The sequence below is a fragment of the Brachypodium distachyon genome, chromosome 3 (assembly GCF_000005505.3).
Source record: "Brachypodium distachyon strain Bd21 chromosome 3, Brachypodium_distachyon_v3.0, whole genome shotgun sequence".
Taxonomy (NCBI): Eukaryota; Viridiplantae; Streptophyta; class Magnoliopsida; order Poales; family Poaceae; genus Brachypodium; species Brachypodium distachyon.
Window position 1 is genome coordinate 56,665,396 of NC_016133.3, and position 25,481 is coordinate 56,690,876.

General features: G+C 45.0%; 1 protein-coding gene and 1 long non-coding RNA gene across 3 annotated transcripts; both read left to right on the forward strand.

Annotated features, from left to right (window-relative positions):
- The first annotated feature begins 10,002 nt into the window (after positions 1-10,002).
- Positions 10,003-20,767, forward strand: LOC100845395. Of its 2 annotated transcripts, none has more exons than XM_010237740.3 (20): positions 10,003-10,471; positions 11,444-11,758; positions 12,343-12,534; positions 12,732-12,815; positions 13,355-13,414; positions 13,648-13,692; positions 13,768-13,967; positions 14,386-14,931; positions 15,266-15,392; positions 15,475-15,672; positions 15,767-15,856; positions 16,830-16,892; positions 17,349-17,423; positions 17,519-17,569; positions 18,008-18,085; positions 18,334-18,468; positions 18,842-18,949; positions 19,206-19,271; positions 19,658-19,780; positions 20,299-20,767. In XM_010237740.3, exons 2-19 carry the CDS (start codon positions 11,456-11,458, stop codon positions 19,724-19,726), a joined length of 2,490 nt encoding a protein of 829 aa, XP_010236042.1. In that variant the 5' UTR covers positions 10,003-10,471; positions 11,444-11,455; the 3' UTR covers positions 19,727-19,780; positions 20,299-20,767. The 2 variants fall into 2 exon arrangements, with proteins under 2 accessions (XP_010236042.1, XP_003570520.1); XM_003570472.4 differs by having other exon boundaries at positions 10,004-10,471; positions 11,447-11,758.
- An 867-nt stretch (positions 20,768-21,634) lies between these two features.
- LOC112271610 lies at positions 21,635-23,547 on the forward strand. The gene is made up of 2 exons (XR_002964895.1): positions 21,635-22,744; positions 22,880-23,547. It is a non-coding gene; the product is annotated as an uncharacterized LOC112271610 (long non-coding RNA).
- The last annotated feature ends 1,934 nt before the right edge of the window (positions 23,548-25,481 follow it).

Here is a 25,481-nt window from a genome sequence, read left to right on the forward strand (position 1 = left end):
CTGTTATGACATTGTATGGTTAACTTTTGGATTACGATTAATTATGACAATGGATCCATTAGTAGTATCTTTCTCATTGTTAAAGTTAAATAATACTATTTTACGCCAAAACTAACTCTTAAACTCGTCATTTGTGCTTACATCATAAAACTCGGCGTTTTATCAAAAATTGCAGCAAACAGGGGCATTATAGACATTCCACTTCCATAGAGGAGCAGCCACGGTTTCAGTGTCATGCTAAACAAAAAGCAAGTCAGGTTCAGCTCCAGCCTTCCAGCTCCAGTAGAAAATTAGCTTTTTCCAGCTCCAGCTAGCTTGAGTTCCGCTCCAGCCTAAACAAAGGCAGCCTAGATCCTTGTTGTCGCTCTCAACTTGGAGGTTGATATCTTTATCGGTACAAATGGAAGTGGTTCCCATTCTGCACGCCAGGGTTTCAGCTTCAGTTTCCTTTTTCTTTTCTTGTCCATCGTGTATTTCCTTCCGAGCCGTTTGCTCGTTCTTCTTTAGAAGCCGAGCATGCAACCGCCCCGATGCCCCTTTCTCCTCCACCCACTGACCATTGCCTTAATGCCTTTGCATGGTCCTCCTCGGCTCTTCCTACACTTGCCACGCCATATCTCACACTGCTCAAGTGTTGCTCCCACCTGATGTCACGGACAAGGACGATAAGCCCATGAGGAATCGGTTTGGCACCTAATTCTTTTGCGCGTGGAAAACCTTGGCGAGGCAAACATCTTGCTCGACCTCTACTGCATGAAGCATGGAGCGGGCCTGTGCCGACGGCCGTGCGCCATCCTTCTCGGCCTCTCCTGCATCTTGCTCGCCGCACTCTCCTCCTCGTCGCCCGCTAATGCATAAAAAATGTATACATTTATTTTGGTGTTTATTATGTCAAAATCCTTAATATTTTAGCAAATTGATTATATTTATTGGGACTAACTTTCTAATAGTTGCAAAAGTGCACATTTCTTGTTTACACTTTATTGTGTATAAATTGTATCAATATGGAAAGAAATCCCTCATTATGGTGAAATCCGGAGTTTCCCAAAATCTGTCCCTCTAGGACTGATTTTAAAGATTGTATCGGAGAGTCCTAAGATGGGGTCAAACGGAAAAACTCAAAAAATAAAAGTTGTGGGGAATTTCAAGAAGACTATGTTTTGTAATTGGCACGTCTCGAGTCCAACCGACGTATGCAGCCTGTGGACCCGGATTACTGAAGAGTACAGAATCCTCCACCTCATTAAAGCTCTTCCATTTATCTTATTTGTGTAGAGATGAATTCTCATGTGTGGATGATCTAATCCGCACCCTGATGGATCGCTTATCTTTTGCCAGTGGCAAGAAGTAGATTATTGCTTGTTTTTGTCATGAACAAGCTACCTAAGAAGGGGACAAATTTAAATGCATCTATACACTAAGTCACATATACATCCAAATTTTGACAAACTCGAGACATCTTTTATTGGACGGAGGGAGTATAACATGTCGTTGCTTTGCACTAATCTTTCCCAAAGATGTTTTTCTTAAGAGTATAAGGACTGAGGAGGCCCAACGCCTCCCGGTTCCATTTTATTAAAAATAAAACCAGGCAGCCAAAGATGTCAAGGCGCGATGGCGGTCCATCAGCTGGTTGCCATCACTTATTTAGTCTTATCTTAAATGGTTGTTTCATTTAGAATAAACAGTATTGGTTAGCTATTATTTTAAACATACAGCGTTACTTTTATTAATCCATGGCAACAGAGTATTGCGTGGAACTCCTGCAGATACCAATTCATGGCGGCGCTTTGTCCATTACATTTCCTCCCGAAATTCAGATATTACTACTCCCTCCGATCCTAAATTGTTGTCGAAGTATTACATGTATGTAGACGTATTTTAAGAATAGATACATCCATATTTGAACAAATTTGAGTCAAGAATTTGGAATCAGAGGGAGTACCTCGTAAATGTCACTAGGCTAATTTGGCTACATGCCAAAACAACTGCAAAATTAGGCTTCGGTAGATGTTTTATTGGCCAAGCTCGGTACTATTGTGACGTTTGAGCAGTCTAATTCGTTTCAAGTGTACAACCTTGTTGTGTGGACTAATTGGTTTTACAAGCAGCAATAGTGAGGGATAATAGGTTTGCTAACAATCAAAGCGCAGCGAATTGTATTATATTGTAAAAAAAAAAGTTAACAAAGATTTGCCATGAAATGATATGCTTTAAGGTCATGCCACGATTAGAAGTAAGTGCCTATAGTATGTTTTTAATAGTATGGCTTGCAACTTAAATAAAAATACATGAGAAGTTAAATAAATCACCTGATGTACAACGTTTTAGCTCAAAACCCAATACGAGAAATACTAATATCGGGGATGGACGGAGGATGTGCAAATGCGCCAACAACCAGATGCCCATGGAAAGCTTTGAAGTCTCGACAAAATCAGTCGATATACTTGAGAAATGGTAAGTCTACAAATTTATTATTTTTGATATGTATCCATATGCATACTGTTTATTATTAACACATATTTTTTTTAAACTTGCAGGACAGACAAACAAGAAAGAGTGTTAATATGTGTCACTATTCCTAATAATAAGAAAGATCCGACGGAACAAGTTGCGAATGAAAATTATGTTTAGATTCAAATATTCTAGAAAAAAAAGTGTATTCGGAAATGTATTTGTATAAACATGTGATCTTTCAAGTTTGAACTCGTACTCATTAAGCACGCATGGTAGAAACAGTTGGACACTATTCATTTCTGAATTATTTTTCGGAATATATCTACGTGGGGCACGTGCCCAGCGCGCTCCGCGTCGTCCGATTGATTGCAGCTGCTCTGCCTCTTGCGCCTTGCAGCAGCTCGTGCCGCTGCTTTGTCGCAGGTGGTTGGTGGGTTTGGGGACCATGGACGCGGGTAGAATCGATGGCACAGAAGGGATGAGTGGCCGGATTTGGGTTCTGTCAGCTGGCGGCACAGGTCGGAGCCAACTCCTGCTGCTCGTTGGGGCGGGGAAGCGCAGTAGCGACGGTGCAGGGAAGCGCAGTAGGTTACAAGCCACGGCGACCGGCTATTTCTTTTTCTTTTCGAATGTGGAATGGTGGTGTTCTGTTGCAACTGGCCTTGTAACTGCGTATCTTCTATATTTGGTGGAGACAAGAAGACCACATGGGGAGAAGCAAACCGCTAGTTTTTCCATGTGAATTTTTGGCATTTGCTCAAAACTTGAAGCGTCAGAATGTTGACCGGCGCAAATCATAACGATTTGTGTTTGTGTGTCGTTCCACTGATTGGACAGGCTGTTCATACGAAAGGATGTTAATTGCACAACTGTTCCAGTGAATGTCCCGGTCGGTTACACCGTAAAAGCAGCAGCGCCTGGCTGCAATCCTTCCATGTTGTCGGGGGATGATCCTGGGTAGGGTAATGACGACACGCTCTAGCCGAGATGACGAAGGCAAAGCCGGCATGGTCAAGTATGCCGGCATCGTAAAGCTAAGTTAACACTAAGCCGGCATACCGGGTGTATGTCGGCATGAGTATCTTGTCTTATGAATTTGCAGGATAAGGACGAGCCCCTTGATCTCGGCCCGTGCCGAGATCCTTCAACGGTCTTATCCTGACCACGCGGCGCAAAGAAAAGCAGCGTTATCATTATCGTGGGAAAAACAGTCGCCACTTATGCACACAAAAGAAACACCGAAAGAGAATCTCTGACGGGGGCTGGCAGAGGTGAACAGTACTTGTTGCAGGATGCCAGAGAAAGTAAAGTTGTCTTGTCCCCTGCGGTGCCACCCGGAGGGAACCAAGCCTCGTGCCCGGCGGGGCCAAAGGAAGGTGACGTTTGTACTTGGCCCATATGTCGGTGAGACATGGGCGGCTTATAAATAGAGCACTACCCCTCTGTGGAAAGGGAGTGCACTTAGTCGTCTAGGGTTCCCCTTCTTCTTCTTCTTCCTCAAGAATACAGCTCAAGGAACGCCATTGTAAGAGATGGTCTATCTCGGCTAATACAAAAAAGCAGGAGTAGGAGTCTTACCTCGGCAAAAGGGCTCCGAACCTGGATAAATCGTGGTGTGCTTGTGTGTTTGTGCATGTTTTCCTTTACGTCCTCCCTCCTCCGGTTCCTCCTTCGTCCATCGGTCCCAAGTTAAACCATCCTATGGCATCTGCCGTGACACCACCACGACACATGCTGTGTCCAACAAAACACTCACTGCCTTTCTGTCTTTTTTGCACACTTCTGTCATTTCCCAACCAACAAGAATAGCAAAGTGGAAAAGGAGAGGGAGAAATAGCTAGAAAGGCCAAAGAAACAAGGCAATAAAACAGAATATTTACAATAAACCGAAAAAATCTCCAAATTTAGCGTCCTTTGTGAAAGAGCATTTCGATCCCTAAGTGTTTTGGTGTTAATGACAACATGACTCGTGGACTAACCGTGTGCTCGAGTGTTTCAAGTTTGAGATCATATGGCACAAGACGGTTCGTTGCCCTCAAAAAGGAAAGAAGCGTAGCGGTGTTTAGCGGCTTTTTATTTATATTGAGTCGTAGGAACTCCGTACTATTAAGAGGGAGTCCACAAGGGAAGGTAACGGGTGAATCAATTTCACGTACACATCTACACCAAATTGCACCCACTAAAAGGCCTACCTAAAAAGGTGTGAGTTGAAAAACACATTTTAGGAAGTGTTCTGGCTGTTTTGGATTCCAGGCGGCGGAAGTTCTGGGTGAACTTCCGCCCGAACCTCCGAGAGCTCTCTGTTAGTCCCATAGGAATATGCGGAACTTCCGGTCAGCCGGAAGTTCCGGCTATTTAGCGGAAGTTCCGACCTATCCCAGCGCAGTGCATAACGGCTCGATTTTTGGGATCCCATATAAGTACCCATTCGTCCCCAACGAGCCAAGTGACCGTTTCCACAGCCAAGAACACCCCAACACCATTCAAGAACACCTCAAGCTTAAATCTTCAAGATCTCCCTCCCTAGCCACTCCCTACTCTTTATTCTTTGAGGATTGGAGGAGAAGATCTTGCCCTAGGGTTTCACCAAGTCAAAAAGTTAATTCCTCTTGTTTTCTTTGTGGATTTCGTTTCTCTTGGGTTGTTGGGAAACCTATACGGAAGCGGTCACCTCGAGCTCTCCCTTGGTGTGAGGAGCTTGAGGCTTGGATTGGGAGCTTCCTATTGAAGTGTGGAGTTTGCCCCGGTCAAGTTTGTAAGGGTTTGGCGTTCGCCCTCAAGGAAGCCACTAGTGGAACTCACCTCACATTTGTGGTGTTGTGAGAGCTCATTCCACCTTTGTGATGTAGTGAGTTGGAGAATAGGGTGAGATTTTGTGGCGTCTCTACCTTTGTGGTAGAGCACTCCTCCAAACGGAGACGTACACCGACCCCAATAGGTGGAACTCCGGTGAAATCTTCGTCTCCCCGTGTGGTATCATTCTTGCCCCTTTACTTATTTGCAAAGGTTAATTGTTTATCTTGTGCTTCGGCCATCAAGCAAGTTTTAATTGATTATCTATTACTTGTGCTCGTGCTTCGGCTATTGCATCATACTAGGGATGTTCATCATTTAGACGTTTTAGTGAACCCTTGTATTGATGCTTGTATCCCATAAAAGTGAAAAAAAAAAGAAAAATTTGTGAGTCGCCTATTCACCCCCCTCTAGTCGACCATACCGATCTTTCACTTTGCAGTTTTGAGGACATTTTTAGCCAAAACGATATGAGCTGCAGCCTGGATTTATGAACCATTAGAAGGTCAATCTATTATGTGTTTTGTGATATCACCTCGCCAAACTTCAGGAAGAGCTCTGCATCCGACATGCTCGATGAATTGGTGCAGGAGAGCGTGCTTCTGCCTCGTAGACTGACATACTCGTGGATATAGCTTGGAGCGATGGTCGACTGAGGCAGGGCTGGTGACTGCGCTGGTTTTGGGGATGCTTCTGGACAGACCAGGCGGTCCAAGACATGCACCACCTCATGCATCGTTGGCCGATCAGATGGTTGGCATTTGACACCGATGCTAAATTACATTGACATGGCAAATTTGGTTTTGGCACATTGGTGATGCCCTTAGAACCGGTCCCTTTCGAGGTCCCACATCTGCAACGTTGCCATACGGCGCTAAAGGACGGCGCGCGAGCGACCTATTTTTTTTTGGTAAAGAACGCCAACCGGTGGTGGGTTGATCCATACTCTGTCTGTCGGCCCCTAAGCACGGCTGGCCTGTGTATAAAAAGGCTATATTTCTGTAATTGGGCCGTCGGATAGAAGGAAAAGAAAAAGAAGGAGAAGTGGGCCAGCTCGGGTGGCACTGATGGGCTCTGGAGAAATTGGGCCACCCGGTACGAGTAAACTGTTCCGCGTTCGTCTGGACGTTAGCTGCAGCAACATATGCGCTCTTGTTTTTTTTCCCCACTGAATGTAGAAGCTTGAGCTTGATTCACGAAAGTGACGAAAAAATTGAATCGAATTTTGTGGTTTCAATTTTCTGTCGTACTCCAACCCACGGGTTAAGGATTAAGAGTTGATCAAAGTTCAGATTAGCATGCCAAATCGCACTTAATTTATAGGAATCAACAGAGAACCACTCTAGTAGACTGTTCTAGGTAAGGCAATCCTCTATTGGCGGCTTGGCGCTGATACATAAATTAACGAGCCAGGTGCACAGAGCGACCGTCAACTTGGCAACTCAACGGCTCACTCGCCAGCTCCGCGAGAAGTTAACGAGCGCTCTTCAATTTTCCGGGTCAACCGAGTGCTGATCGACATGGTACTTTGCGCTGGACGTTGAACGGGGCCGCCGGCCGGCACGAGAGAAGAAGCAGAAAGACGAAGTGGTCTTATACGAGCGGAACAAACACAGAACAAGGACGAACGGTCCGGCCACGCCACCCAGTCTGACAAATCACTCGATCACCTACCGCAAAAAGTCAAGAAGTAGCATTATTCACTAAATCGGGTCTCCTGGTGCGTCAGGACGCTGAGCCCGAACGTATAGGGCGGGCCGGCCGGCTTGAAGTAGCAGCAGGGAGAATAAGCAGCACAAGGAAAGGACGATCGAAGAGGTCTCGTGCAAGTTGAAACCGTCGGGGAAGTCGCAATGCATGCATAACGCCAGTGTTCAACCGGCGACTGATAATGGTAAAAGAATACGGCACACACTAACTGCTGAGATAATCAAGTTATTAACTTATTAGGAGGTTGGTACGGCATCAGCGTCCGACGTCGCAGTTCAGGTAATATCAGCATACATTCATGACTTGCCCCCTGGGCATCAGTGTGCGAATAGTGTTGCTTTGGCAAACAATTAAGTTGGCAGAAAGTTTCCCACGAGTAGTTTTCTAGGTCAGAGAAAGAGATGGAGTCGGTTCTTTAAGAAATACTCGTGCAGAAGGCCGTGCAGTGCAATCATCATAGCCTATTGGTCTCTCTCAACGGACGAACCACACATGAAATGGTCATATTCTGTTCTTCCAAGTTGGAAGTCACGCGCCCGATAGTCATAGTCCATGTATGATGCCTACAATGGAGTTCTGCGAAACCCAACAATCAAACGCATCAACATGTACGTAGTTTGTGTTTTGTAGGATCCAGACCGTGCTAGCTGTTTTGTTACGAGAGTACGCGGGACCAACAAGAATAGGAAATTCGCTGTCATGTTCTTGGATCACTACAGTAGGCATGCATGGTCTAACGATGATTATCTCAAACGGAGGATGGCACACGGCACCATAATCGATCAATCAACCGTGGGAACCTCTTGACAAGGCGTGGCATGCCGTCTGATTGTGGGGGTACACGCAATCGCTGGGCTAATCGGTCCACTGCTCCCTTGACAGCTGCTGTGCCAGGCCCTCAATAATCATGACGCTAACCATTCGTGATTTGTTTTTTTTTTGAAGGAATCGTGATTTTCTTTTCCGTGCGCGTGACCGCATGATGCTGATGGCTTGCGAGAATAAACAACAAAAATGGCCTTTTCACGAGAAAAAGGTCCCGATATTTTTTTTCTCTCGTTTGGATAACATTCGTAAGGACGTACGTGACGCTGAACACTATCCAATTCCGGTACGCTCGATTAGGTGTTGCGGGAGGAGGATTGCCATATCGCCACTCCTTTTCTTTCATCGCGAAATTTCAATTTTGGTCGGCTTGCCACGCATCGGACGGAGTAACACGTTTCTTACGTTCTCTGCCTTGTGATGCATGCTCTGTAGATTTTGCTGAAGCGGTGCACGTGTCATCAAGACTCTAAGAGGCTTGTGTTTCTCCAGTACGGTTCACGCCCGAGGAATGCACTGCTACCGTGCCACGAAGATAGTTGGCTTCACATACTACTCCGGATGTCGGAGCACAGGCCAGAGAGGCCCAGACAGAGTGCTGCGAAGCGCAACCGCGCGTCATTTTCGTGCACGCGTGCCCCCCACCGTTGAGGCATGGGCTGGTGCAACTGACACCCATGCAGCAGTACTGGTCACGTGCGCGTCTGTGAATCGAGCGCCATCATCGTTCACCAGATGGTCAGATCCAACACACCTCTGTGCCCAAGCACCACCAAGCTAAACAGAGAATCGAAAGCAATGCACTGCACGCAGGTTAAAATCACGCAAACAGCAGCCGCAAAAAAAAAAAAATCACGTAAACAGCATGCAGCTGTGTAAACAAGACCGATTTTTTTGAGATGCTCTTTGATCGTCTTTCGGGTAACAGGTTATTAGTGTGGGAAGGAGACACTGATTACGACTAGAGAGTACTGCTCCACTGCGTATCATGATGTGAAAAAAGCTGGCGAAGCGAATAGTGATGGCGGGCGTGCGGGCGTGCGCGCGTGCCTAGCAGTTCCAAGCTGGCGTGGTCAGGCTCGTAGACTCGTAGTGGGCCCTTCGGATCACAGCTGGGCCTCCCAAGCCGGTTTTCGCGCCACGCCGGCATGGCCCAACAAAAAAGATCGATATCCGGACGACGGAAGAGGCCAAGCCGCTGTCGCCGTCGTCCAGGCCGTTCAACGGAGCAAGTAACGTAGGAGCAGTATTGGAGTACCGCTGAACTGCCTTTGACGTCTCGCATGCATGAGTTGAGGTGCAACATTTTGTACCGGCTGCGTACTTTCCTTTCCGTGCAAAGAGCCGGCAGCCGTAAGATCCACGGTTCCGATTTATAATGCACACCCCCAGATCATAAATTCGCCGGAAAAATCAATGCCGACGCGCGGGTACTAGCACTAGTAGGTGCAGGTCAAAGTGGTCAGGGTTCGGTGGGTAGTTTTGTGTTTCCATCAGTCGTTTACTCGTTTATTCCCTAACAGAGTACCAGGTCTAGGTCAGAGCGACCGTGTCAGTCTTCGCCAGAATCAAGCTCGAAACGCACCAACTTCCCAGTAGGAAAAACGTTTCCCACGGTCCACGGAAGAAGAAATAACGGAAATGTACTCTCGGAAAAGAAAAGGCGAAGGCTTTGCGGACACGAAGATATCAAGGGAAGAAGTCAGGGTGCCCTCCTCAAGCATATCCATCCACACAACCTCAACGTAGCTGTCCAAGAAATCCAAAGCACGCGCACCCCACGCACACACAGCCAAGGCAGGTGCGAATGCGCTCAAGGTCGCAATGAAGCAGAAAACGACTCGCATCGCATCACCAAGCATTATCATAAGAAATCCCAACATGACAAGAAAGAAAAATTGCCAAGGCTGAACTGATCGGCCTCTTCCCAGCCATTAGCATACTTTATTTTATTCCCCAGCCAACTTGAGATAATCACAGGATTATATCGCGAATCTTGTGATAAAAAAACCCTCCTGGCCTGCCTGCTGCCGTGTACTACTACGTACTAGACTGTAGAACATTCATTTTCTCGCGAAAAGGAAGTACCAGTACACGTACAAAACGGAAGGGCCCCCTTTCCCTTCTGCGGTGCTGGCAACACGCCCGGAGACGTCCAAGCAGCAGTACAGCACAGCGCAGCGCAGAGAGACGTGGCGACGGCCACAAAGGCACAGACAGAGCTTTGCTTGGCCTGGGTCAACCCGCCGCGCCGCCCACCTGTCCCCCGGGCCCCGCGACGCAGAGTCCCAGTTTCTTCCGTTCCTTCCAGCCAGCCAGCAGCAGAGTCCCACTCGCCCACGACAAAGCAGAGTCGCTCCCAGTTCCTCGTCCCGCAAATCTCCTCGCCAAAACCCGAACCAAATCGCGCCGCTTTTAATCCCCGGGATTCAATAAACGAATCGCCTCTCGGCTAATCGAACGGATCCAGGCATTCATTAACCCGCACAGGAGAGAACGGAAGGGGGAAAAAAGGCGAGGAGTGGAGAGGGAGACCAGTAGACCACCACCCGTCCGCGTCCTTGTGCGGGTCCATTTGGGCGGCGGCGGCGGCGGCGCGGAGGGAGGGCGGAGAGCAGGAAGAAGGGAGGGATCAGAGCGGCGCGCGAAGCGTCCAAAACCCTACGCCCGCAGCGGCGGCGCCCAGGTGAGCCGATTCGACGGATTCACCCCTCCGTGTTTTTGTTTTCTCTGTGTTTTGTGTGGAAATTTTCGGTGTTCCGTCGAATCCTATGGGGACTGTGCGTAGCTTTTGATCAGGCTATGTGTCAATTTCTGAGAGCATCCCTCGGTCTGGATGTGTGCGATTTCTGAGGCCGTTTCTGCACTGCGATCGATTGATTTCTGTTCGCACGGCGGGATTTGGAGTAGTCAAACAGTAATTCTGGTCGAGTCTAAGGTCAAACTCCGAGATCGGGTGGCTGGTTTGTGCAATTTGTATTGGACGCTCATGTAGTTTTCTTACTTTCTAGGTAGAGGAATCGGCAGTAGTCTTTAAGAAAGAGAAATCAATAATACTACTCCTTATTTACTTTTCAGATTCCGCCATATGCTCTTGGTGATACTGCTTGAAAAGTGCGATGCTAACTCAGTGGGACGCTTTTTGTTCCGCAAAGTACATGCAATTAGTTAGTAGGTGGCTTTCTGGTTGGATATTAGAGTGAGATACAAGCTGATTTGTTGTTCTGTACCAGGTAGTTGTCACTTGTTTACGTGCTTTTAGAATTGAAAACGTATAGGATGTGTGGGTGATAGGGTTCAGTCCAACTGAATTCCAGTGATTCCAAGCTGAGAACATGGTTTACTTGTTGGGTAGATCCTACAACTGAATCAAGAAGATCTTGGAATGCTCACTTTTTGCTAGCCAAGGTTTAGTCTGCGGTTGATGTGCTGTGCTTATTTTCAAGACGCTGTGAAAAGAGGTTACACAAGTTTTACTTTCCTAGGTAAATCAAATTAAATGTAGACAAGTTATGTTTTCCAGTAGTTGTCTTCTCACCTTTCACTTGTGGTGTCCAATTGGATCATAAGTGCTTCTGTGGTATAATTGGATCATAAGTGCTTATGGGCATCCTCGATCACACTACTGAAATGATGATCTCCTTGCCTGCATGAGTAGCAGGCATTTAGGATGGTGGACAAGAATGATGGGTCCGAAGGGCTCAAATTCAACAAGTCGCACCTGATGCAAACAACTGAAGAGGTTGCGAGAGCATTTATTGCTGCTGCTTCAGCTGCCACCGTGCAGCCCACACGTCCATCTGTGGTATACTCATCTGGAGAAGAGAGTGGCAGCCCAATGCAGAAGCTGCAGCAACAATTTTCAAAAATCCTGAAAGGTTTTTCAAATTCTCCTGAAGTGTCTGGACCGTACAATCCAGAAGTTCTTACGACACACAAGCGACAGTGGTCAAGGTTCCAGCTGAAGTCATTGGTATGTATTTTTGTACAAATGCTGCATTTATCATTTCTACTATGCAAGAGTGCAACAAAGATTTATTCATTTATCAGTTGTTTGGTAGACTTCAAATGCCTTCTTTACTCTTATCATTCAAGCATAATACCTATGCAGTTATGCTTGCAGTTCTTCCTACGGATGCTATTGTCTTGATTCTCTTCCACTAGACTATATAGGACAAATCATAGTCACATGACAAGTAACATTTCTCCAAAATTGCTCTGGGTTTTGGTGTTCGAGTAGAGTAGTCATTTCCTTTCACCTTTCATATTTGATTAACACTGTATCATATACAGTATGTCGCTTGTGAGGCCCAATGAACGACCCCATAACTGATGTAAAAAAAACCTTCTTACGCTTGCTATATAATTTGTAATACATCATGATACTTCTGATCTAAGTGCAATAACGGGATTGCAGTATCCAACATTGGCACATCCTAATATTTGGGGTGACTGCTTCTTGTTGAAATTACCTAGCATTTTAAAACTGCTAGGACTTGCAATTGTGTCAAATGCTTGAGAAACATAGTACATCAAGGTCCTTTTTTTTTGGAACAGGGTAATAGGTGCATCAGAGAACCTTCACATCTTTTTGAGAGCATAGTGATTGTTGGGCTTCCTCCTCAGGCAGATATCCATGAGCTTGAAAACATTGCTCTAGGGAGGAATGATGACGATACAAAGAAATCAAGAAATCTATTTGGCAACAACCACCACCAAGTTCATGCCATATCAAATTTGGAACCTCAGGTTATCACTCATCTCATCTATTGTTGCATATTTGCATGTTCATTAGTCTGATGGTAGTATTCTGTGCCATATTTTTTTAATCAAAAGGAGGCTGTATTGATGCCTTCTTTCCAGCGCCTGAACTTCCATTTCTTCTTTCCTTGCTTGTTTTTTAGAATATATATACCTTTCACTGATTTTTTTAATCTCGTCCTTAGGTCCTTTTTGCATATCCTCCTGAGAAGTCTCTTCCACTCAAGTACAAGGATATTGTCTCATTCTGCCTTCCCGGAGGTGCACAGGTCTGGCATTTGGGCTTCATAGTGTTGGCATTTGTTGTAGTAATAGTTTGCAGCCATTACACACTAAAACTTGGTGTTCACCAAGTATCATGATGCTTCTTGTATAGGTTATATTTTGTTTTACTGAGCTGCAACAATGTTCTGTTGATTACTTGATTGGGTTCAGTTCATAATATTGTAATTTATCAGCCGGGTTACATTTCAAATCGTAACTACAAGAAAAGTTCACATCACCCCATATAAGGAACAGTCGGAGGAGACGTGGAGATAGAAAAGGATAAATGAGAGAAAATAAAATGGGGGAAGTTGGCACTAACATGTCGATCTCTGTTGAGTCACCAGCCAAGTTGTTGTCACATCCACCATGAATGCGACAACAACCCCAAAACAGCCTCCCAGGGTCAATCAGATGGATTTAATATTTTTGAGCCTCACTTGGATTCATCCTATTATTTATATTTCAATATTTATGCATTGTTTTAAGATGAGCATAGAAAGCATTTCTCACCAAATAATTTACCTATGTACATCTGTATTAGGTTAATGCTGTTGAACGGACTCCTTCATTCAGTGAGCTGAATGAAATTCTCCTGGGGCAGGTGACTATTTCTCAGATCTGTTTGTGCTATATTCTTCCTTCACTGAGTATATATCTGTTTAGTTGAAAAATCCCATTGTTAGTCCTAGAACCACATTGCAAGCTACGGGCAAGATTTACAGTTCATCACAGAATACCTTCTGTTCCTTTCTCAAGTTTTACTTGCACGCAAGCATAATCTAGTCTTTTCAGGATTTTTGTTGTGAATCTTATATTTTATGTTGCCCATTTCAGGAACAGCTTAAAGAAAGCAATCAGTCTTTCGTATTCCGTCTACAGGTATGTTTACATCTTTCTCCCCTTTATGGCTATCCCTTTCACTGTACTGGTGTGCTGATCAGTGGGACATTGCAGGTTGCTGATGACCCTACACTATATGGATGCTGTGTATTGGTTGAGGAGATTGTACAAAGGCCTTCAAAGCTTGTTTCCATGCTCACGAATGAAAAGCCTGTATTTCCTCGCCGGAGTCGTTATGTAGTAACCACACCCCGGTGTTATTGCATCCTGTCCAGGCTCCCATTCTTTGAACTGCATTTTGGGGTACTGCAGAGGTAGCGTATTGTTCTCACCATCATCTCCTGTTATCTTATTGTATTCTTAGTTTATATCTGCTACATATGCTGCATGGTACTTCCGAGACCTCTAGTTACAGTTATTTGTTATCTGTATGAATATTCTGATTTGCATTTATATGTATTGTATTATTTCGTTATTCTTCATCTAATTCTCAAACGGAAGTTCTTCCTGGTCATACTTTGGGCATGCACTGATGTGAAGTTTCTGTTTTAGTGTCGTGAAAATATTAGTGCTACGTCCACAAGGAGTTTTTATGATTGGTTTGATTTGTCCTAGGTCTTTGTCAAGCGTTCTTGTATGCATTTCTTTTGATGCTATCGCTATTGCACTCATTGTTGTTGTTGTACTTTATGCTACTTCCTTCCATAAGTGTCTACCGTGTTCCTTGTGCAGTATTCTTATGGAAGAACGGCTTGAATGGCTGACGGATGGTGTTAGCATGCTAACTTCGTTATCACCGGAGGAAACCTGCGAGGATGATGATATTCATGAAGACACTGAAATTGCAGGAGCAGAACAGTATTTGGATGGTACAACACTAGAAAAATCCTCTGAAACAAGTGTGGAAGCTTCTCCAAAGGAGCTATCTGACACGGACAGCAGTTCTGGGTGTGGGGATAACCAACTGGTCACCTCCCAAGAAGTACAACCAGAAAGTTGTTCTCCTGTCAAAGAGGAACAGAACAGTCCTGTAACAGGGATGATTACTCAATATGATAAAGCAGAAGAGTCTGATAATTGCGTTTCAGGAGAAACAGTGATAGACATGTCCAGTGTTAAGCTCCATGAACTGGATTCTGTGCCGTTTGTTTCGAATGAAAATTGTTGTAATTTCTCACATGAAAATGTGATTGATGGGGAACTTGATATCTTTGTTAATGATACTATTTTGCCGCTTATACGATCTCGTCTCAGCGAAGGTTCTGAATCGTCTCCAAGGTATGGTAATATATGGCATCCTACAAATCAATGAGCTCTTAGCAAGCCTGATATATGCCTCAACACATTTGAAGAAATCTTACTTGTGCTAGGACGAGTATATCACTTCCTTTTTGTTAATGTTACAATCAACCTAGTTTAACTCCAACTGTTGCTATGAACACTTTTAACATATAGCTGGATAGCAATAAATGCAGGCAGACAACTGTTGTGCACTTGTGCTCCCCTCAAGTTTGATAGTTTACTGTTGACACGTTGTGATTGCAAACTTCATTTTATGTGAGCATCAGCCCTTGATTAGAATCGTAAAACAGTAAATTGCCATTGTCTGCAGTTCCCAAGATTCTCCTTCTGAGGGCATAAATTTGAGAAGTGATACCAATGAATTGGATTTGGAGGAGCCATCTTCCATTGGTCACGGAGATGTAGTTGGGCACAGCAGTATATTGCAATGGGCTAAGGTTCTGTATGCATTTAATTATGTAACATTTTGCTTGGATCCTCTTTTTGTGGATTTGTTGTGTAACCTGATGTTTTCTCCAGGCAAAAAAATATGGATCTCTTCAAGTTGTTTGTCAGTACTACCAGTTGCAGTGTCCTGCCAGGGGTTCATCACTTAATTTTCATCCCTTGGAGCACTTGCATCCTTTGAGGTTTCACCGGCCTGGTGAAACCGCTCTTCATATTGCTGGGTCAACTATTGATCTTCGGTCACGTGATACAAGCTTAGAGGTGGCTGAGGTAATATTTCTGATGCATTGCCCCAGTATGTATTTAGTGTTGACCTACTTAGGTGAATAACCTTATGCATGTGACACATTTATTTCTATCTCAGATGCGTAATGCCCTCTTTGCTGAGGAAGAATCAACTGCTTTATCCACATGGGCTGTTGCATCCATATGTGGATGCCTCAGGTTGGAACATGTAAGTACCCCGACATATCCCTGAGGTGGTATATTTCCTTTGCAGCACCTAATTAAATCATATATCACTCTTAGTTGTTGGAGGACGGAATTATAACCTACATGTTTGATCTGCATGTCTGTAGACAGATTTATAAAACAACACGACCCACAACAAAATCAGTAGGATAAAGATTTTGCATTTCATCATCAGCTAGTTTTACTAAGTACATGATGCAACCTTGTTAGTGCAGTATCAGTTCTGTGCTCCATTTGGAAGAGAGAGCAATATCCCTTGGCATCACTTCCGTTATTAAATACATTGTAGGGCTATTCATCATGACTTGTTTGTTCACCAAATTATACCTTTTTGAATGCAGTAAATGATTGACCATTCTACATCCCTGTCCTTTAGTTATAGAGATAAGTGAAGTACTCCCTCTGACCCATAGTAAGTGTCTAGGATATAATACAAAGTTGTACTAACTTTGTACTAAATCTCTGACACTTATTAAGGATCGGAGGGAGTACACAGTATAGTTTAGTCAAACCTGGTTCTGACCTGCTGGATGGTGGTTCTATTGCCACGTCATCTCATGGTGAGTCGATTTCGTGGACCCCACTAAGATGCATCCCTCTATTTCTCTCTCTCTCTCATTCTCATGTGCTCCCACGAGCTAATGTGGGATCCATGGAATCGTCTCGCCGTCAGCTGACGTGGACACATGGCAATGAAACCACCATCTCGTTGGTCAAAATCAGGTTTGACCAAACTATACCAGGATCAGTACCAAATTTACCAGGTATTAGCAGTTGAGGGGTGAATTTCGCACCTAAAAGAAGTTTATCTACACTTTTAACAATAGTTGAGGACAAAAAATACACCTATATCTTAGTTCATCTGTATTGGCACAGAAACCTAACTTGCCATAATTGCTTGTGAGCACTTTCCGTTTACCTGTAATTACAAAGTTTGAATTGATTTTGGTTGGCAGGTTATGACACTTTTTGCTGCAGCACTCCTGGAGAAACAGATTGTTATTGTCTGTTCTAATTTGGTATTGATCAAGCCTTGTGTTCTGTCTTTTTTTTTACCTATATTCTGTATTGCTATGTTCCACACTAGTTAATCTTATATTCCCTCCGTCCAGAAACAAGTGACGTGGATTTGTACAGGTGGATTTGTACAAGAATCTATACAAATCCAAGTTACTTATTTCTGGACGGAGGGAGTACTTATCTTGATCTGTGAATTAGCCAAGTGTTTTCTGTTGTAATGATAGAACAATCATAGATGACTTCTTACTTAACAAAGAACTTTATTATCATTGTGGTGTGTTTTCTTTAATTGCGGGTGAGTTAGGCAGTTAGCTATAGCAAACACACCCTTATGTATTCATGGTGTTAACTGCAAGTAATATTCAGTAGAGTTTCTTTGTCTGCCTTCTGATGAAAAATAAGAATTCAGTATTGGTGAATGTTGTTCTAAGCTCTCGTAATCTTTCAATGACCAGGGAATGCTTTCCGCTTCAGTTTTGTCTGTCATACCTCTAATACGACCATACCACTGGCAGAGTCTACTCATACCGGTACTTCCATTTGCCCCTTTGCAGAACTCAGATCTGAACTACCTAGCTAGGGAATTTAGCTTACCTCTCGTGATCTCTGCATCTTCGATTTCCAGGTTTTGCCAAACGACATGCTGGATTTTCTGGATGCACCTGTCCCATACATTGTGAGTTTCCTGACTTTATTGGAATTCTTTTGTTTTGATTAACGTAGAGAGAACCACAGGAAAATGGTAGAGATCTTTGTTTAGCTTGCACACTAAGGCTTGTTTGATAGAAGGGAATTAGGCCCAGTCCCTTGAGACAAGCAGGGAAATAGAATTTAAATCCCCGCCTATCTGAAGGGACTGGATCTATTCGGTGCGTATCCAAGCAAACCCACAGGGGAGGGAGGAGAAGGCTGCATTTTGGTCTGTGTGTGTTGAGAGGGGGGTGGGTGAAAAATGAGATAAAGGGAATTACATTGAGTGAACTCTGAATATGTGGGTATTGTCATTTGGCACATCACCATCTGTTTCAAATAAGTTTAATGGAGTTAGTGTGAACTAGACTTAATGGAGTTAATTTGAACTGTCTATCCAAAACTAAGCCGGTGTTACCTTCAGGTTGGTGTGCACAACAAAACATCCGATCTGCAATCCAGGCTAGGAAATGCAGTAATTATTGATGCCAACAAGAATCAGGTACCTGAAAAGTATCTTACCTGCCATTTACCTGCGATATTCTGCTACTTTGTGAGATCAATTCTGTGTACTGCTGTAAATTGATGTTAGTTCTCTGTGGTTTCCATTTGATTTTAAGACTTGTACATCATCAGATTTACTCGCAGTATCAGTTTTTTAAGCATGTAATGCTGCAGTATAATGGGTTGATAAATGGTGCAAACAATGCAACAAACTATTACTGATACACGGATTCATGATGTTCGTAGATTAAGTCTACTTCGGTCCCACAATTTCCGCAACAAAGGGAGTTGCTTTCTGCCTTGCGGCCGTATCATTCAAGACTTGTGGGCGAAAGTTTTCTTGCAAGAAAACGTCCCGTTTATGAATGCACAGATGCCCAGGTTTGTTCTAGTTTTTTATTTCTTTGTTATATTTTTCTTTTTCTTATTTTGTATGTGTTTCAAATTTCTAAGAGTGCATTTTGCTGTTTTCAACTTTTTGCTGTTCCTCCCTGCAGATTTTGCTTTAAGTTCTCTTGGACATGCCATGAATTATTTGCCAGAACTATTTTTTGCCTACTCTTAAAGTATAACTCACACCCCACATTTCATAAAATATACTAGTCCTGACTTCAAAATTTTCGTTATTCATTGGGATCTCTGTTTTTTAATGCTGAAGCATGATTGTTTTCCCATTCTAAACCAAAGCAATCTGTCCTATGAACTTTCAGTTTAGTCAAGGCCCTAACGTGGTTCTAAACTTCTGAGCATACAGGTGGAAGCGGCCAAAGGTTTCTTGGCAGTGCTTAGATCCTATCTTGATTCTCTGTGTTCCAACCTGAGATCTCACACGATTACCAATGTGCAATCCAACAATGACAAGGTACATTATTATGAAACTGCTTGTTCTGGATATTCTTGTGTGCCTTGTTTTTTGTTGGACAAAATGTCTTGTGACCCAGTGTTACTAAGCTGCATTGTATCAGCATATCCATACTAGTGTAGAATATTCAATACCAACTTGAGTCTTTGTTTTTTACTATATAAAAAATATTACTAGTTGCTAACTTGAGAGCTCAGTCTATAATTTTTAACACAATATTACTAATTATTAACTGTCTTCTGCTGTGTTTGCACAGGTTTCCTTAATTTTAAAAGAGAGCTTCATTGGCTCTTTCCCTGCCAGAGATAGGCCCTTTATGAAGGTACACGGTGGTCTTTCTTTTCAAAAAAATTTGTTTTGGTTCTAGCGTACCTTTTTTCTTGTTTTGCTTCTAGCATACCTTAGTTTCTTGTTCTGTTTTGTTGCCTGTTATGTTTCGTGCCTTCTCAGCATGCTGCTTCTAATAGAAAATGAAACCTTCCGTTTTGCCTTGTCTTCTATGTAGTTTTAGTGTAATATTTGGATAGCACTCCAGAATCTTGAACCTCCAGTTAAGAAATCCTAGAGATATTCTTTTTGGCTGAGTTGGTATAATATCCTTATTTGGAATCCTTTTTTTCTTTTTGCTATCTCACATGGGAACTTTTTTGTTTGCAAAGGAGGTATGACCCTCGCATGTGATATTAATATTTCCCTTCTTGTTGACAGCTTTTTGTGGACACACAGTTGTTCTCGGTACATACAGACTTGGTTCTCTCCTATTATCAGAAGGACTGAGTCTCTCTTAAGTCTTAACGACTTGACTGTCATTAGTGGCATGATTTTTCCAAGGTGCAAAACTATACTTTACTTACTGTGTTATATATCTTGTGTGTGCAACGCTGTCTACATTCTTTGTATAATTTGTCTCTCTGCCACTGGTCTACTACTCTAATAATTACTTTATTTTTTTTGAGAAAACATAAAAGCTCTGTGTCTCTATGAGAAAGGTCAAGTACAAGGCCATAATAATTACTTTATTTCCGGAATACTTGCATAATATGTCACAAATATGTACAGCTAGAAACTAGGTTGCTACTTACAAGCAGTTGGGCGTTCGGCCTTGGGTACCAACCATTACTTTATTAGGCTTGTAGCTTTGATTTTAGACCTTTGGTCAAGCCCCAAAACACATACCAATCTTATCAATTAGGTGACAGAAAATTCCCTTCGGTAACATTGCCTATCAGCTTTAGTGCTTTTCTAAATCTTCACTGAACTATCTTTTACCAGCTTTTACCTTCTGATGTTTCTATGCTTTAAAGAAATGTGACTTGACAAAAGATCTCATATATCCGTTTGCATTGCAGCCTTATGTTGAGCTCAACTGTACATACCGTTGCAGTAAATATGAGCTGCCTTATCACTTGGGCAGCTCTGAGGTGGATCAAGAAGCTGCAATAGGCAGCTCATATACTGTTAGAGAAGTTGTAGATTATTGGGATCCAGGTTTGAACAAGAATGCTCTTCTAGCTGTTGTAAATTAGTTCTGCGCTTCTGTGCATGCTGCGCCTCTCCATAAAAAAGATTTTGTAGGCAGTATACAAGTAGTAGTTGCCCATAAGAAACCTTCTGGTTGTTCTTCCTACATTGACGTACTTAAATGGTCCATGTGTGCTGCAAAATCTCTGTACGTGAGATCCCAAAGCTCATATCGCAGCTAGTTCGTAATTAGGGAGAAAAGCAAAAACATATGCAATATAATTTAAGAACAGAGGCAAGCTGATGCAATGTCAAAGGAGCCGTACCTCAATTTGTTTACTTGTGACGTCTTGTGTAGATTTGAGTGTCATATACAGAGTGCAATCATCAAATCATCACCGTTTTCTTCAGATTCTTGTACCGGGAATGAATAGGAATTAGGATATCAGTCTCAACTTCTGTAAGATAATGTCCCGTCTGCCCTTATCTGTTCTACTTTTTTTCTTTTGCGAAGAACCTTGTCTGTTCTGCTGTCTAACGTGAACATCAAAAGAGTGCTTGAAGGCAGTAGGTGCTCTTGGGGTCTGCAGGGGAACATGAACATGATAGCATATCTTGTTTACGAAGTTAATTTGCTGACACAACAGTTCTGGGATGTAGGCTCTGCATATTGGACTATCGCTGCGACCATTACTGATCTGAGCTATAGCTGTAGGGCAGGTTTCTACCTCCTGTGTGCTGCTTTGATGGCTGATGAGCGTCAATTACTCTGCAGAGTTCAGGCAGACTCATTTACCCTGTTCCAGTCAAAGTTTCAAGGCCTGGAAAGAAGTGTCCAGTCTGGCATGGCAGTCTCTGTACTCAGATAGCTACAAGGTCCCTGCGTAACCTAAGCGTACCCTTCTGCCCTTTTGCTTCAAGATTGATTTGAACGACTTAAAGCCGAGCAGACGAATATCGTCGTCCCATATTCGACTTCTTTTTATACAAAGCCCAGCCTGATATGCTTGCTAGACTGCTTAGCTTGCCAGGCCTGTCTTTCTCTTCCTGAACAGTCGCTCGTGTTTTTCCATTGGAACCAGACCACCGTGTCTTCAGGCTGACGTCAAAGGAGGCAGTGGCAATGGCGTCGGACAGCATATCACTCCTACTCCTGCATTGGAGTATGGGGAATCCGCTAAAACGCAAAGGAGGCCGTGGAACGCTACAGGTGCGCGTGTGCAGGAAAAAAAAGGTCTTTGCCCGTGGGCGCGGCAGCAGAGGTCGGCCGGCCGTGAATGTGCCTGCCACCACCAGTCCACCACGGGGAGAAGACTAGCGAGGGAGCGCTTTCAACCGGCGGTCGTCTGTCACGCTGCCGCTGGCCTGCACTGCACTGCATGCCTGCGCCGCCCAGCCTTTCTGACCGCCCCTTGCTAGCTGCTGTTGCCGCTGCATGTGCGTCTCGCCAGTGCTGCACGCCCGCAGCGCACAGGCAGGAGCATCAGGAGACAACGCAGCCAGAGACGTCGCTGGCCCCGGATGCTGCTGCTCGCTTCCGTCCCAGCGTTTAGATGCATGCCTTGTGCTGGACTGCTGGCGATGATGGGGGAAGGAGAACAGAAGATTAGTACGATTACGTGCCCACCTTCACGTGTGCGTTAACCGGGCACACGTGTACGGTGTTACCGACGATCCTGACCATCCATGCGATTACGCAAGCGAAGCAGCAGCTGCTCGATCTTTTTGACCGTTGATGACGGTCCCAGCTGCTATGAGCTGCTCCACGGATTAACCGGCTGTAGCACAATGGTGGTGGATACACGGTCCCTGCTCCTGAGTCGCCGGCAAGAGCCAGCCGGTCCGATGCACTGCAACGGGGAAGGCCTTCAACTCTTCATCATGATTCATGACAGGGTCGCCTGGCCTCCTCCCCTCCAGCCAGGTCAGGCCGGCCGATCGATCTGAGCGTGGCAATTATTGTGAGGGGCACGCACTGTTCCGCCCCTGCACTCCGCACGCTGGCCGGTCTGTGTGCGCTCCTCTTCAAAGCTTCAACCCCACCGCCCAACTCTAGCTCGATCCGTAGCGGGTGTCTGTTAAATTTGCTAATCGATCGCCCGACCGATTCAGCCGTCGTACGTAGATAGCACAGGCACAGCGTCAGCGTGATCCCCCTTCGATATTTTTCCCTTTTAAAAATGGAGTTTTAGTGGCACACTGCATCGACGCAGAAATATCAGCTAGTACGTCTGATATGGCTGCAGTGGGCGTGACAAAGCGCTGCACGTACACACTTGCTCCCTGCACGGTGCATGCAGGGAAGGAGAAGGGATAGAGGGAGAGGAGCTGGAGGTAGCGCGACTGGGCAACCTGTACTGGACATATGCCGCGCATCTGTGACCCTGAATCTGACGGGGACCCTGTGCACAGGCTGTGCCCCTGCTTCGTTCTGTCCTGTTCTGACCCCGTCTTTGACTCGTCATGCAGAGGCACGAGAACGGGTACATGACTGGAGAATGGCGGGCGGGTCAGCGAAGCCAAACAAGCCACCTTCGCTCTCCAGCTGACCAGACTGACATAACGGAACCTGTTTGCTGCTTGCGTCGGGGACAGACACGACATGTGCGACCACTGATCGGTCATCAGTCCGTGCTCTGGCGCTGACGAGGATAATGGCACTTCGTTGAGGCTCTTGCTTGTGGGAGGAGATTGGGAAGAAGAGCAAACAGCAAAGTGTAGGGCTGGAGGCGAGCAGAGCTACCTTGGATTTGATCGTGTGGTTTGCGATCTTCTGACGGGGGGAAATGGCTTTCTTTTCTTCTTCCGGAAGAGCAGAGAGTAGTGGCTGCTTTTGGCGCCATCATGTATCGAGCCATGCATGCTCGAATCATGCACGCCGTTTTAAAAAACAACGGCAGACGCATATGCATACGCGTTCTCTCGTCAAGTCAATTTCTCATAGCGCGTTGCCGGTTTGTTCGCGTTGAGATTTCCTTTTTCAGATTTACCAGAGAGCTTTACTTATAAATAATGTTGCAAATGAATTTATGTTTATGTACATTCATTGAAGTAGAGGCTGACGATGGGCAATGTTGTCTGGCGGGTTGAACGGGGATTGCCATCTTGTTCTGGATCCAGATTGAGATTGGCTTAAACATGATTCTTGCAGTCCGCTCCACACATTTTAACGTCTTCATCATCCATAATGGTGAAAAAAAGAAGGCTCTTTCCAGTCTCCCAGTAAAGATTAGTGCGTGGGCTTCTAGCGGGCGTGACACATGGTCAAAGGTGCAGAGAAGACTGGGAGAAACCTTGTACTTACGATTACAGACCTGCCGGGGATCCTCGGGGGCCTCCGAAAGAGTGCTTTGCAAGTCTCAATCCATGCATGCATGCGTACCCCTCTGCCCCTGCCCTGCCTTGTCACAGCCAAAAGACAGGACTCATCCCTCCTCAGTCATCACCTCCCTTCCCAGCACTGCACTGCAGCCCCCACCTCTGTGCTGCTCCCCTCGCTCCTGCAGAAAAGAGACAAGAACAGTCAAGTGCAACACGTACTTGAAAGAAAAGCACTGGAAAAAAGATAAAAGAAACGGCTGAAAGGAAAGAAAGAAAAGAAAAGAAAAGACAGTGAATATATAACTCAGCTCAAGTTTCATCAGCCCAACCACATCAACAAGCAAAGAAAAGATGTCCCGACGCCCAAAACAAGCTATTCTTTTCTGCTTTCTTGAGTTCTTTCTCATGGGTCAACAAAACATCATCATCATCACAAGGAGAGATTTCACCAGTGTGTTGTCCGATAGCCATTGAGCAGTGAGTCAGTGGTGAGTTGGCTTATCTGAGAAGGGTGGGCGGCCCATGCTGCGGGTGGGCCCAGGTCCGCGGGACCCTAGTGTTGGTGTCAGTGGGCACAAGGCCAGCCCTGCTTTGACCGATCAAGTACCGCCCGGGGCGCAACCGCGCTCGATCGCTAATTATTGGCCCTTGCATTTTTAACCTCTCAGCTCTGCAGCAGCAGTAGCTATCTGCCCCCTTTTGGTGCCTAATAATGATGTTGCTTAAGCCTAAGATGGCCGGTCTTTTTTATAATATGGCCCATCGTGGCGATCGTGTGGCCCACGTAGGCAAAGACTAATCCACGAGGCCTGGAATGTCTACAGCGTTCCCTGATGAGAAAGAAAGAAAATTGTGCTCCTGGGCTCCTGGCCGGACAAGACCGTCTCCTCAGAGTTCAGAAGAACGGCACTCATTGTGTTTGGCCCAAGACAAAAACAAAAATTAAACACCTGTCTAGTCACAAATGCACACGGGCTCCTAAAAATGTGTAGTAATAAGTAGGCGTACACGCAGGTACGCATGCTGCTAATTTTTCAGTGGATCAAGAACATGCGAAACAGAAACAGAAACGGAAGAAGAAGAAGAAGAAACCAAGCACACGCAAGGTAGATACAGATGGGAACACATGGAGAGAAATGGCAGGCTCTAGGCATGCGTACCCTGCAAGTTGCGCTAGCTCCGGCTCTCTCCTCATCTTTACGTCTCGCTCACCATACACCCGGTGGGGGGTTAGCCTGTACTGTACTGTGCACTCCTCTGCCGTGTCACTGGCCCGTCAGTGAGAAGGGGCGCACGCATACACATGATCTTCTGGCTGTCTTCTTCTTTTACCATCTGCTTTTCGCTGCTCATCAGGGCAGGGCAGGGCATGCGGCATGGGCACAGCTTTGCCTTTGAATCGAAATTGTACGGGACACACATATGTGTGCACAGTCCCACGGGAGTGTGCAGTGCAATTGCCTTTGTTTATGAGTTTCCGTAAAGCTGGCCGGTCAGAGAGACGGAGCAACAAAAGGCAGAAGAGCACAGCAGGCTGCCATGCTGCAGGCTTCAGACATGGGCGCTGTCCCCCACCCTCCTCCACACTACTAGAGCTAGCTACTCTACGACCAACCTGGCTTACCTAGAGAGAGAGCAACCACCTCTCGAGATGTTTGTTTCCTTCTCGCTCGCAGCATGTGTATCATTGCAAGCTGGTCAGTTCATTTCAGTCCAGGTACCCATCGTTTTCGTTATACTTTGTGAGTGA